This window comes from Heptranchias perlo, chromosome 3 (genome assembly GCF_035084215.1).
Source record: "Heptranchias perlo isolate sHepPer1 chromosome 3, sHepPer1.hap1, whole genome shotgun sequence".
Taxonomy (NCBI): Eukaryota; Metazoa; Chordata; class Chondrichthyes; order Hexanchiformes; family Hexanchidae; genus Heptranchias; species Heptranchias perlo.
In genome coordinates this window covers 134,929,287-134,942,181 of record NC_090327.1, presented here as the reverse complement: position 1 = coordinate 134,942,181, position 12,895 = coordinate 134,929,287, and the positions used below count along the sequence as shown (strand labels likewise).

Genomic DNA, 12,895 nt, shown 5'->3' with positions numbered 1-12,895 from the left:
GAGATACGTTACCATATCTTCGCTGTGCAGACGATGGAGGCTTAACTTCCATTTCTTCTGTAAAGTGGAAAAGCAAATTGTTAGAACGGCATAAATACTATGAATAAAAGTAATACTTTCTAAACGGCACACTGAAAAAAAAATCACACACAAATAGAACGCGCACCACCATATAGCACACGATACTAAATAGTCACTCGAGTTGATGATAATGTACCAAAATCTCTGCAACTTCCGTGAGGACAATGAATCACCAGTCCCACAAGCCCATTTTGTACAACGCCCAAAGTCCAGAGGTCATCATCATCATCATCCATCACTGTTTTCCCACGTTGCAGCATTTCAACATTTCTCCCACCTTAAAAGCATTGCCGTAAAAAGCTTCCGCCCCCTTCCTCAAACACACATTTACCTGCTCAGCAATTACTCTGAAGTAAAAAGTGCTGTTTCCCTGCTTTGAACATGTCCCATTTGTCTCCATCGCCTGTGACACCATCTAAATTACATCCATAATGAAAAGAATTGAGGGAAGGACACTTTTGAGCCTACATAAAAAGTGTTTCAACACAACATAAAAAACAAGATTCCACCGCAACTGGGAACAAGTCCAAAGCTCAAATGGATTCTCTTTACAACCAGAACCAATATATTAAATCTCATTTGTCCTTACCTGCTTGATTACACTTAACAAAATAATGTGTGATTTCAAGCAAAAATAGGTACGATTAGTAACCCCAACACTTACTTCTATGGGGAGATATTGCCTGAGGCTGTTTGTGTATGTTATAGTGGCTACTTTTAAGGTGGCTGATACAGTGGCACCAATCGATTGTTAAAGATACTGAAGCTGCCATATAACACCCAGGGCAAACTGGTGCATAAGACCAGCAGGGAAAGAGTAACACTTGCACAACCAATTCCCCTTTAATCCATTCAAGACCTTGGCGTTGCTTCAACAAGTAACTGAACAGTATTACTTCATCACCTTTCTGTTAATTCAATCACGAACCTGGCCACAATTAATTCTCAGGCCGTCACCTTAGAGAATATCTCACATTTGGGACCTCTTTTTCAAACAAGTTAAACCTCAACTTCTGATTACACATTTCATCTTTTGGCATTTTCAATTACAGTTTACATATTGAATGCTGGCAACATTACAGAGGTATGCTTATTGATTCTGACCGTGCAAGAGGGTTGAGTTAGCATTTTAAAGCCACTGTGTGTATCAGCTGTGTGGATAACTCAACTCCCTCACACATTTGAGCTCAGCAACTTCAAGTTGAACCAATTTTTGCTCAAGTTAGCGACTGGTTCAGTGTCTTCCCTTTACTTTCCATGTATGTGGAGAGCACCAGCCACCTGAGCAAGTGTGGGAGGATCGTCTAAGGCAATCAACAGAACAAATGGAAAAACTAGATAGTGCTTTTTAATAATCCTGGATCAACCTTGGCATAGTGGTAGCATGCTCACCAGAGTCTGAAGGTTGTAGGTTCAAGCCCCAGAGACCTGAGCACATACTCTAGGCTAACACTTCAGTTCAGTACAGAGGGAGTTTTTTTTAAATTCGTTCATGGGACGTGGGTGTCGTTAGCGAGGCCGGCATTTATTGCCCATCCCTAATTGCCCTTGAGAAGGTGGTGGTGAGCTGCCTTCTTGAACCGCTGTAGTCAGTGTGGTGAAGTTTCTCCCACAGTGCTGTTAAGAAGGGAGTTCCAGGATTTTGACCCAGCGACGATGAAGGAACGGCGATATATTTCCAAGTCAGTTTGATGTGTGACTTGGAGGGGAATGTGCAGGTGGTGTTGTTCCCATGCGCCTGCTGCCCTTGTCTTTCTAGGTGGTAGAAGTCGCGGGTTTGGGAGGTGCTGTCGAAGAAGCCTTGGCGAGTTGCTGCAGTGCATCCTGTGGATGATACACACTGCAGCCACAGTGCGCCGGTGGTGAAGGGAGTGAATGTTTAGGGTGGTGGATGGGGTACCAATCAAGCGGGCTGCTTTGTCCTGGATGGTGTCGAGCTTCTTGCGTGTTGTTGGAGCTGCACTCATCCAGGCAAGTGGAGAGTATTCCATCACACTCCTGACTTGTGCCTTGTAGATGGTGGAAAGGCTTTGGGGAGTCAGGAGGCGAGTCACTCGCCGCAGAATACCCAGCCTCTGACCTGCTCTTGTTGCCACAGTATTTATATGGCTGGTCCACTTAAGTTTCTGGTGCTGTACTGTCGGAGGTGCAGTCTTTCAGATGAGAATTTAAACAGGTGAATCCCATCTGCCCCCTCAGATGGATGCAAAAGCTCCCATGGCACTATTCAAAGAAAAACAGAGGTGTTCTTCCAGTCCTGACCCTCAAGCAACATCACTGAAATCGATAAAAGCAAAATACTGCAGATGCTGGATTATTTACACTAAAATAGATTATCTACTCATTTATCTCCCTGCTGTTTGTGGGACCATGCTATGTGCAAATTGGTGCTACGTTTCTCGACATTTCAACAGTGACCACACTTCAAAAGTAATTAGTTGGTTGTGAAGCATTTGGGACGTCCTGAGGTTATGAAAGACGCTATAAAATCAGAAGTTCTTTCTTTCTCTTCTCATCTTCTGACTCAATCAGGAAAAATACTAGAAGGTCTGATCTCCCTTCATGAAGTACAATATGCAAGGTCGTGTAGGTTTCACTCAGCCTGGTGTCTGGTCAGAGGGTCCCCTGAAGGGGCTTACATAGAAACATTGTAAATAGGAGCAAGAATAGGCCATTCAAAATGATCATGGCTGATCGTCTAACTCAGTACCCCGTTCCCGCTTTTTCCCCATATCCCTTGATCCCTTTAGCATTAAGAAATATATGTCTCCTTCCTGAATACATCTAATGACTTGGCCTCCACTGCCTTCTGTGGTAGAGAATTCCACAGGTTCACCACCCTCTGAGTGAAGAAATTTCTCCTCATCTCGGTTCCAAACGGCATACCCCGTATCCTGAGACTGTGACCCTGGTTCTTGACTCCCCAGCCATCGGGAACATCCTCCCTGCATCTAGTCTGTCTAGTCCTGTTAGAATTTTATATGTTTCAATGAGATCACCTCTCATTCTTCTAAACTCCAGTGAATATAGGCCTAGTAGACCCAATCTCTCCTCATACGTCAGTCCTGCCATCCCAGGAATCAGTCTGGTAAACCTTTGTTGCGCTCCCTCCATGGCAAGGACATCCTTCCTCAGATAAGGAGACCAAAACTGCACACAATACTCCAGATGTGGTCTCACCAAGGCCCTGTATAACTGCAGTAAGACATCTCTGCTCCTGAACTCAAATCCTCTTGCAATGAAGGCCAACATACCATTTGCCTTCCTAACTTCTTGCTGCACCTGAATGCTTGCTTTCAGCGACTGGTGTACAAGGACACCCAGGTCTCGTTGCACCTCCCCTTTTCCCAATCTATCACCATTCAGATAATAATCGGCCTCTCTGTTTTTACAACCAAAGTGGATAACCTCACATATATCCACGTTATACTGCATCTGCCATGTTCTTGCCCACTCACCCAACTTGTCTAAATCACATTGGAGCCTCCTTGCATCCTCCTCACAGCTCACATTCCACCCCAGCTTTGTGTCGTCTGCAAACTTGGAAATGTTACATTTAGTTCCCTCATCCAAATCATTGATATATATTGTGAATAAATGACTTCACCTGACGAAGGAGCAAAGCTCCGAAAGCTTGTGATTTCAAATAAAGCTGTTGGACTATAACCTGGTGTTGTACGACTCCTTACATTTGTCCACCCCAGTCCATCACCGGCATCTCCACATCATCACATATATTGTGAATAGCTGGGGTTTTGGTTGAGAGTTTTGCCAATTTTGTTTTATTCACTGTTCTCTCTCCTCCTTCCTCATCTTTGGAGGAGCAATCCTTTTGGTGCCTCCTACCTGCATATCACAGCTGCATGCTTGGCATTACTTTGTATTGACTTAATTTTTGCCTGACTTTGACAAATGTGCATAAATAAATAATGTCCTTCTTGACAATGGAATTCAAAGCCATCTTGTTGACATGGAGTTTGCAGCTTTTAATGGCATTGATTCAGTGATGGTCTTGAACCTTCAGCTTTATACATATGAGCTTGTAATTGCATTATGGATTAGATGTCGAATTATTGAGTTCATCCTAGTGCAATGAGCTCTTGTGAAATATGCGGGGAAATAGTACACTTTAGTTGGTTTTAAATATATTTGTATACGTAATTCTCAAATGTAGAAGTTAATAAGTTGAGACAGGTTTCCCTGATGTGGTTTTGCTAAGGAGAACGATTCGGGTTCGGAGAAAGAAAAAATAAATAAATAGAAAGGTGGGCTTAATTTTAGAAAAACACATTGAAAATTAAAGTTAGCAATCACACCTGGAACAGTAACAGACCATGTTTATATTTTTTTTATATAAAGTTTCCTCATATTTTTCTCCTAATATCAGTCAAATGTTATATTTGAAGTTAATTCTATTTTACCATCACCACCAATTTTTGTTGGAGCCACAATCACTACTGACCATAGAAGCAACTTGACATTTACCTGGCACCCATCACAGAACATCTCTGAAGACTTGACAGGGGAGAGGGGATGCTGTCAAGCAGGAGTCAAAAGTTAAGGGAGGGCCAGAAAATAGCTTTTGCTAAATAGAGTCTTCTGAAAGATGGGAGAAGCAAAGTAGTTTCTGGAGTTTTCCCCAAAGAGCAAGGGTATCGTGACTGAAGAATTAGTCTCCATCAGTGAGTCAATGGGAGTCAAGCAGTGATCCAGGGGCATGAGCAGAAAGTGTGGGCTGGGACACAAGGAAAAAGATCACTTGGGTAAGATTGAGTCATGGCAGTGGAGAAATAAGGATGAGGACCTTGAAAATGAGGATAAGGATCTTGATATCCCAGGAGAGAGACACAATCACTGAATCTTGATAAGGACACTGGTGATGGGAGAGTGGGTCTTTATGTGAGAGAAGGAACAAGCCACAGAATTCTGGATTCACAAATTTGTGAAGGATGGAGGAGATGAGGCCAACATGGAGAGAACATTCCAGAAATCAAGCCTTTATATGACAACGGCATGGATTAAGATCTCAGCATCAGAGATGGGAAAAGCAGGAGTCCACGTGGGAAATGTTCTGGAGGTGGAAAAGGTAGTCTTGGTGACTGAAATACCCATCTTGCGCCACAGCTGGCCAGAGTCAAGCGGAATATATCAAGTCCACACACCCATTGACTGAATCAGAGCGAGCAGCTAGGAAGGTTGACTGTGTTGGAAGCTGTAGCAAATTTGTGCCGGTGAGGACAGAAAAAGATGGCTTGAGTTTTGTTAATCTTTAGCTGAAGCAATTTTACAGCCTCATCAAAAAAAAAATCAATGGACTACCATTTAATGTTACCTGAAACTCAAAGTCTTAGGAAAACCTGAATCTATAGTGATCGTTCCTGGAACTAAGACTAAGCGGGAGAAAGAGATGAGAAAGAGATAAGAGTTCCAGGAATTAAGGCAAAGTAAAACGGTCACGAGCATTCAACATGGCATTAATAGTGATTTTTAAAAAAGTTTTGTAAACAATTACGAGTTTTCCAAAAAAAACTGAAGATAAAGTAATTTTACAATTAATTCTGGAATTCTCTCAGGACAATTTCATGTTAGCTTGATCAGCACATTGGGGAAAAATGAAAATTAATCCAAGTTTTTAACAATTTGTATTTATATAGCACCTTTAAATGTAGTAAAAGGTCCCAAGGTGCTTCACTGGTGCAAACAAAATTTGACACCAAGCCACATAAGGAGATATTAGGACAGGTGATCAAAAGCTTGGTCATAGAGGTAGGTTTTAAGGAGCAACTTAGGAGGTAGAGAGGCGGAGAGTTTTAGGGAGGGAATTCCAGAGCTTAGGGCCGAGGCAGCTGAAGGCACGGCCGCCAACGGTGGAGTGATTAAAATCAGGGATGCACAAGAGGCCAGAATTGGAGGAGCGCAGAGATCTTGTAGGGCTGGAGGAGATAGCAAGGGTGGAAAACTTAACAAGGAGATACATTTATTAAACCAACTTTTCAACTTTCAAAATGATTACTGCACAACGGTAAAATGAATGGATTTCAGAGACAATATTTTTGAAATCCATTCAATGATAATTTTTTGGATCTAAGTACAGCAAGCAGTGTTACCAAAAACATTTAAGTGTTAAAAAGGACAATCCTCAACATTCTGCATCGCTGCACTAATGACCCAAAGTCAGTAACAGAGCGAGATCTCTTCATACATGTGGTCGGCACTCGTCCTTGACTGCTGCACCAAAAGTCCATTTACTAGTCATCTTGAAGAATACAGAGCACTACTTTCAGAGAATTGTTTATATACAGTAGATTCCCAAGGATTGTACAAATATGGGTCAGATGAAATATATAAGCTACGAGTCACCAGGTACTGCAGTGAACACGCTTGAAATAAAATTGTACAGTACTTCATTTGCAGATTGTTACAGTTTTTAAGAACCTTTGTCTCTTTCATCAGTCACATCAGTTGCAATAAACAGACCACACCATCTATATTCTGTTCTTGTGGAGACATATACCATAGGGCCTAATAATTACCCCAGTGGCAGCAATCTGCTTAACCAATTCAACGGACTTGTACAATACTACAAAATTCTCTTCAAAGTGGTGAAGAGTACTATAGGTCTATAGACTAAGTCCATAAAATTACAACCCTCCCTTAACCTTATTTTTAATTTCCTGCTTTTAACCCTTCATGTTTCAAAAACGATACTTCTGTCAATTCCTTGATGTGGATGTTTCCTGACAAAATACTTCATACATCGAGTTAACAATAGAAAGGACATCACAAATACAACGCGGGTTGTTCAGAAAGGTATGAACAATGAGCAGACCTGCAAAACCTCAAAGTGAAACAAACGAGTTGTTTTCAAATAAGAAAAACAGCACTGCTAATTAAATCAAGGCAATAAGCCAATTTCTGCTGATTAACAATCTGCATGAAACAAGCAATTTAAGCTCGGATAACAAAGCCCTGGGGTGAGAATTAACCAGTGTTCTTGACAGCTTTCAGGTTGGAAACATGTGATCTTTCCTTGCTGCATTCACAAGCTTGCTCCCAGGGCTCTAAATTTTATCCTGCAGCATGTTCATTTGTATCGGCGTGTACACACCATCAGTTTTAACAGTTAACCTTGGTTCAGAGTCATTATCTTGGTATTAGACTTTGGAACATTCATACAGCCCATTTTCTTCTGGGACAAGTATTTTTTGAAGTAACATTAAAAGGTTTAATGGAACCTCAGTTTAGGTCAATGATCCAAAGCAATGTTCTCTTGGTGAAAGGCTACCAGTCAGTAATGTGCCCTCTGCTCCCACCAGTGATCTAGGTGGGCTACACCCACAAGCACAATGTAATAAATACTATCTAGAATACAAAGTTCATCAGGTAGAATAAATTCAAAAAATACATTTTGTTCTTTGCTTGTATAATTAAAAATATTGAAGTGAGTAAGGAAAGCAGCAACACTGGCATTAAACTTCCATATTTCAATTACCAATAGAAAAACACTAATGCAAAATCTGGAGGTTACGTTCATTATGCTGAACATAAAATAAATTATATCAGCTTAGTTCACCATCAATTCTGCGACGGAAAGCAAGGGTCCCAAAAGAACATCAGCAGAGAATCTGGACAGACACTCCAGTTCAGTATTGAGGGAGTACTGCATTGCCTGAGCTGCTGACATTGATGCCTGTTCAGGCAGATAGAGCACTGCTGCTGCAGATTGATTGTCGTGTTTGACTACATAACTCACTACACTTCAAAACTAATTCATTGTGTAAAGCACTTTGAGATGTTCCAAAAATGTGCTACGGTGTTATATAATTAGACTTGGTTCCATAGACAATAATCTAATACTATACTTAATTTTGTAAAAAGCAGAATGTGTGACTCCTTTTAGTCATCTGCAAGCAGAAAAGGGCATCTTGGTATAGCTAGATTTAGTAATGATTCTCTCATCATTAAGCAAAGACATTTAATACCTTAAAGTGAGATTGCAAGTTGTGTAGGTAAGAGTGGAGCTCCACTGCATTCACTTTCCAGTTAAGCAAACCATTTAGAAAAATGCCAACGGTGTGTAACACACCCCGATACAAATGAACATGCTGCAGGATAAAATGTAGAGCCATGGGCAAGACCAATAATGTACATCCGGCAAAATCTGCATCATTGTGTTAAATACCTTCAGACGTTTCCTTTGGGCAATTTTCTCCCCTCCTGAAGGCAATGATTCCTGCAGGGGTACAGTTCCACACAAGCAGTGCCTCTCTCGCTTCTGCAAAGTGACCATTCTTCATCTACGAGCCCATGTAGTAAGTGTTGGCAGGCTACTCACCACATCACAGCTGTATTTAAGGCTGTCTTAAAACATCCACACACACACTTTCCAGCAAAGGTCAACGGCCAGCAATCAGAAGCAGAAACCCTGGCCGACCTTTTATTCTCTACCACAGGGACGTCAAGGCCAATTGTAGCACTGCTACTGCCGTCCTAATGAAGCACAGACCAGGAAAGTATGGCTTAGCTGACACTGTTATATAAACTCGACCACAAGGGAAGTTGCTCAAAACATTCAATTGGAAACAAAGGGCCCGATATTAGGAGGGAGGCGGGTTGGCAGTGGGGGGTGGGGTCGACTGGGCGCGTGGGTAACCCGCCCAGTGAAATCGGTGGGTTTGGCACGCGATAGTAAGTAAATTGAAGCCACTTACCTTGGCTTCCGGGTTTCGCGCTGGAAAGCTGCGCAGTGGGCGGACTGTGCACCCGCATCACAGGCTGTCAGCTGGAGGAGCCCTATTTAAAGGGGCAGTCCTCCACTGACTGATGCTGCAGGAAATAGGCAAAATTACAGCATGGAGCAGCACAGGGGGAAGGCTGCTCCCAGATTTAATGATGCCTCACTCCAGGTCCTATTGGAGGAGGAGGAGGAGGAGGAGGAGGAGGAGGAGGATCTTCCACCCAGCGGACGGGAGGAAGTGGCCTGCCTCTGCCGCCATGAAGGCCTGACTCGAGGTGGCAGAGGAGGTCACCAGCACCACCGACATATCACGCACCTGCATACAGTGCAGGAGGCGCTTCAATGATCGAACCAGGTCAGCCGAAGTGAGTACACTTACTCTTTCCCCTACACTCCGTCTGCCACATCACCGCCCCCACCCGACATCTCCTTCTGCACTGCCAACACAACTCTGTCACATCACTCCTCACACCCACTCAAACCTCATCCTCATCTTACCTGCACTTACTCACCTCGCCAGTACTCATCCCACCACTACCACTCAACCCAATCCTCATACAATCTCATGGCTCTATCTCATACTCACCCTCTCATGCATCTCCCTCACGGCCAGCCTCACTCAACCTGCCACTACCTGTGCTGCAGCCACAGGGCATGCATCACATATGTGCAGTAGGAAGCGTAAGGCAAACGTGTTGTGAGCATGAAGGGGATGCACAAGGGTGTTTGAGGGTTTGTCATGGTTTTTACTTATATTTGATTTCTGATCAACTCACATTCCATATTATATTGTCACCACTACTGCGACGTCTTGGCCATTCTTGACTGGCTTGTGTAATAAGTCCCTTTCATGAGGTTCTCCATGAACACCCTTGATGCCACCCATTGGGTCACCCTACAGTGGGTGTATGTGTAGTTCACGACTACTTTGTGCAGGTGCCTGTTGCGCAGCACTGTGTTGTGTAGCTCCACGTGGCGGAGGTGGACGGCGTGCCTGGCGAGGCTGGTGATGTTGCTCGTCCTCCAATGGAGTGATGAATGCAGCCATGGACCCCCCCCCCCCCCCCATTCTGACGGTGTGAGTGTGAGGGGGTCCGCAAAGTAGGTAAATGTGTTTGGACAGCAGAGTTTAGGGTATGATGTAATAATTTTGAGTGTGGAGACTACAGTGTGGCAGACAAAACTTTGTCTGAGGTGACAGAGTGCCCTGCTGCAATGAATGAGGTATTCCCCCCAACTGTCAAGGAATCCTCTGCATCCCCCAATAGCTGCTGACTGAAACACGTCTGCAACAACAGGGAGTGTTTCCCACAGCATGGGAAACACACTGAGGAGAGTCCAAAATCACATCCCTGCTAAAATCTCTTCCCAACGAGGTCTGTCAACGACCTCAAGCACCTCCCTAACTATCGAAACTGTCATCCCGCCGGCTTTGATTGCCGGTGGGAGTCCCGCATGCGGGGGCTGCGCGAGCACCGATTCGCGTCATTGGGGAAGCTGGAATTGGGCCGGTTGGAGCCGGGCTCCGGGAATCCCCAACTTTAGGAACGCCCCCACCACGAACACACCCGCTCGGCCATCCTAAAATTAACCCCCAATAAAGTGCCTCCTCCTGGTAATGTACTGAGTAATGCAGAAGATTTGAGAAAACATTAAACTTGCATATTCTAAATGAAAGTTTATATTTAGAGCTTCTGCTATCAAATTATTAGTATAGCTCAACGAATGGTTTTATCTAATCACCGGATTCAATAAAGATGAAAAAGAGCAATACGTTTGCTGCCTTCATTTTATTATTCAAACTGGGAGGCCATTTCTTTTCTACATGGATTGTGCTTTTAACTTCACCATATCCAATTTTTTTTTTTTTTGATACGATCAGAATGACTGATGGCCAATGATTGCATTTTGGACATTTATGATTATTTTTTCACATAAAAGATTTGGGAAACCAGTTAAAAGCCCAATATTTAAATTAAGTGGTCACACAAGTTTTAAAAAAAGGCTCCACGACAAAAGATGGTTAAAATACTGTAAAAAGCTGAACTTCGACACTGCTTCCCCAAAGACCGTAAACAATAAGCAATTTGTCAGCCTATCACAGTAATCGGTGATCACCTCACACCCACTGTGTTGTGAAGTTTCTGGTTCTGAGGTTTGCCTGTACTGCTCAATAACTAACTATAGCAGAGGTGGTCTGCAGGCTAATGGAGTGCAAATTGTATAATCTGTATTGTGTACGTTTGGAATGTGATATGACAACTGTATTGTATGTATTGCTGCAAATTTTATGAATAAAGTATATTTTTGGAAAAAAAAGAGAGCAAGAGTCTCATTGCATTATGCTCAATACAGATTACTGATTACAGATTCATTACAGATTCATTACAGCAATTTGAATTTTACATTCTCCCCGAGGGGGTTTTTCCCTGATTGCAGCCCCTCGGTATACAATGGTGGGAAGGCTCTAAATGGTTGCCTTTCCCCACAGAGCCTTTGCGGCGGCCGCACCCAGCTTCAGTGCGTCCCTGAGCACGTAGTCCTGGACCTTGGAAAGTGCCAGTCTGCAACACTCGGTCGAGGACAGCTCCGTGCACTGGAAGACCAGCAGGTTTCGGGCAGACCAAAGGGAGTCTTTCACCGAGTTCATGGTCTTCCAGCAGCAGTTGATGTCTGTATCGGTGTGCGTCCCCGGGAACAGCCCGTAGAGCACAGAGTCCTGTGTTACGGAACTGCTCGGGATGAACCTGGACAGATACCATTGCATCTCTCTCCAGACCTTCCTTGCAAAGGTGCATTCCAGAAGGAGATGGGTGACTGTTTCGTCTCCACTGCAGCCTCCTCGGGGACAGCGTGCGGTGGCGCTGAGAGTCCAGGAGTGCATGAAGGATCTGATAGGAAGGGCCCTTCTCACCACCAGCCAAGCTAGGTCTTGGTGCTTGTTTGAAAGTTCTGGCGATGAGGCGTTCTGCCAAATGACTTTGACAGTCTGCTCGGGGAACCAACCAACAGGATCCATCGCCTCCTTTTCCCGCAGGGTCTCGAGGACGTCACGTGTGGACCACCTACTGATCGCCTTGTGGTCGAAAGTGTCTTTTTGCATAAACTTTTCGACGAGGGACAGGTGGGGCGGAACGGTCCAACTGGACGGAGCGTTCCGTGGCAGCGTGGCCGGGCCCATCCTTCTCAACACCGGGGACAGGTAGAACCTCAGCACGTAGTGACACTTTGTATTTTCGTACCAAGGGTCCACGCAAAGCTTGATGCAGCCGCACACGAAAGTGGCCATCAGGATGAGGGCCACGTGGGGCACGCCTTTCCCCCCTTTCTCCAGAGATTTGTACATCGTGACCCTGCGGACACGGTCCATTTTTAATCCCCAGATAAAGTGGAAGATGGCTCGGGTGACTGTCGCGGCGCAGGAGCGAGGTATGGGCCAGACCTGCGCCACGTACAGCAACACCGAGAGCACCTCGCACCTGATGACCAGGATTTTGCTCACGATCGAGAGGGATCGTCGATCCCACAGTCCCAGTTTCTGCTTCACCTTGGAAATACGCTCCTCCCAGTTTTTAGTGCACGCCCCAGACCCCCCGAACCAGATCCCCAGCACCTTCAGGTAATCCGACCTGACGGTGAAGGGGACAAAGGATTGGTCGGTCCAGTTCCCAAAGAACATGGCCTCGCTCTTGGTGCGATTTACCCTGGCCCGAGGCCAGTTCGAACTGGTCGCAGATGCTCATCAATCTGCGGACCGACAGCTGATCCGAGCAAAAGACGGAGACGTCGTCCATGTACAGGGAGGCCTTGACCTGAGTGCCTCCGCTGCCTGGGATCGTCATATGCAATGAGACACCCCAGAGTGTCATGAACTGTAATTATGTACATTGAACTGTACTTTATGTAACCTGCAAATTGTATAATCTGTATTGTGTACGTTTGGAATGTGATATGACAACTGTATTATATGTTTTGCTACAAATTTTATGAATAAAGTATATTTTTTGAAAAAAAGGCAACCATTTAGAGCCTTCCCGCCATTGTATACAGAGGGGCTGCAATCAGGGAAAAACCCCC

At 44.4% G+C, this 12,895-nt stretch overlaps 1 protein-coding gene across 1 annotated transcript in view; it reads right to left on the bottom strand.

The window, feature by feature from the left end:
* The window catches only part of tmem65 (transmembrane protein 65), an 83,681-nt gene that overhangs the window by 35,478 nt on the left and 35,308 nt on the right, over window positions 1–12,895 (bottom strand). Inside the window, exon 2 of the mRNA XM_067982013.1 lies at window positions 13–57. Coding sequence (XP_067838114.1) covers window positions 13–57 — 45 coding nt within the window. The remainder of the gene's footprint in view (window positions 1–12; window positions 58–12,895) is intronic.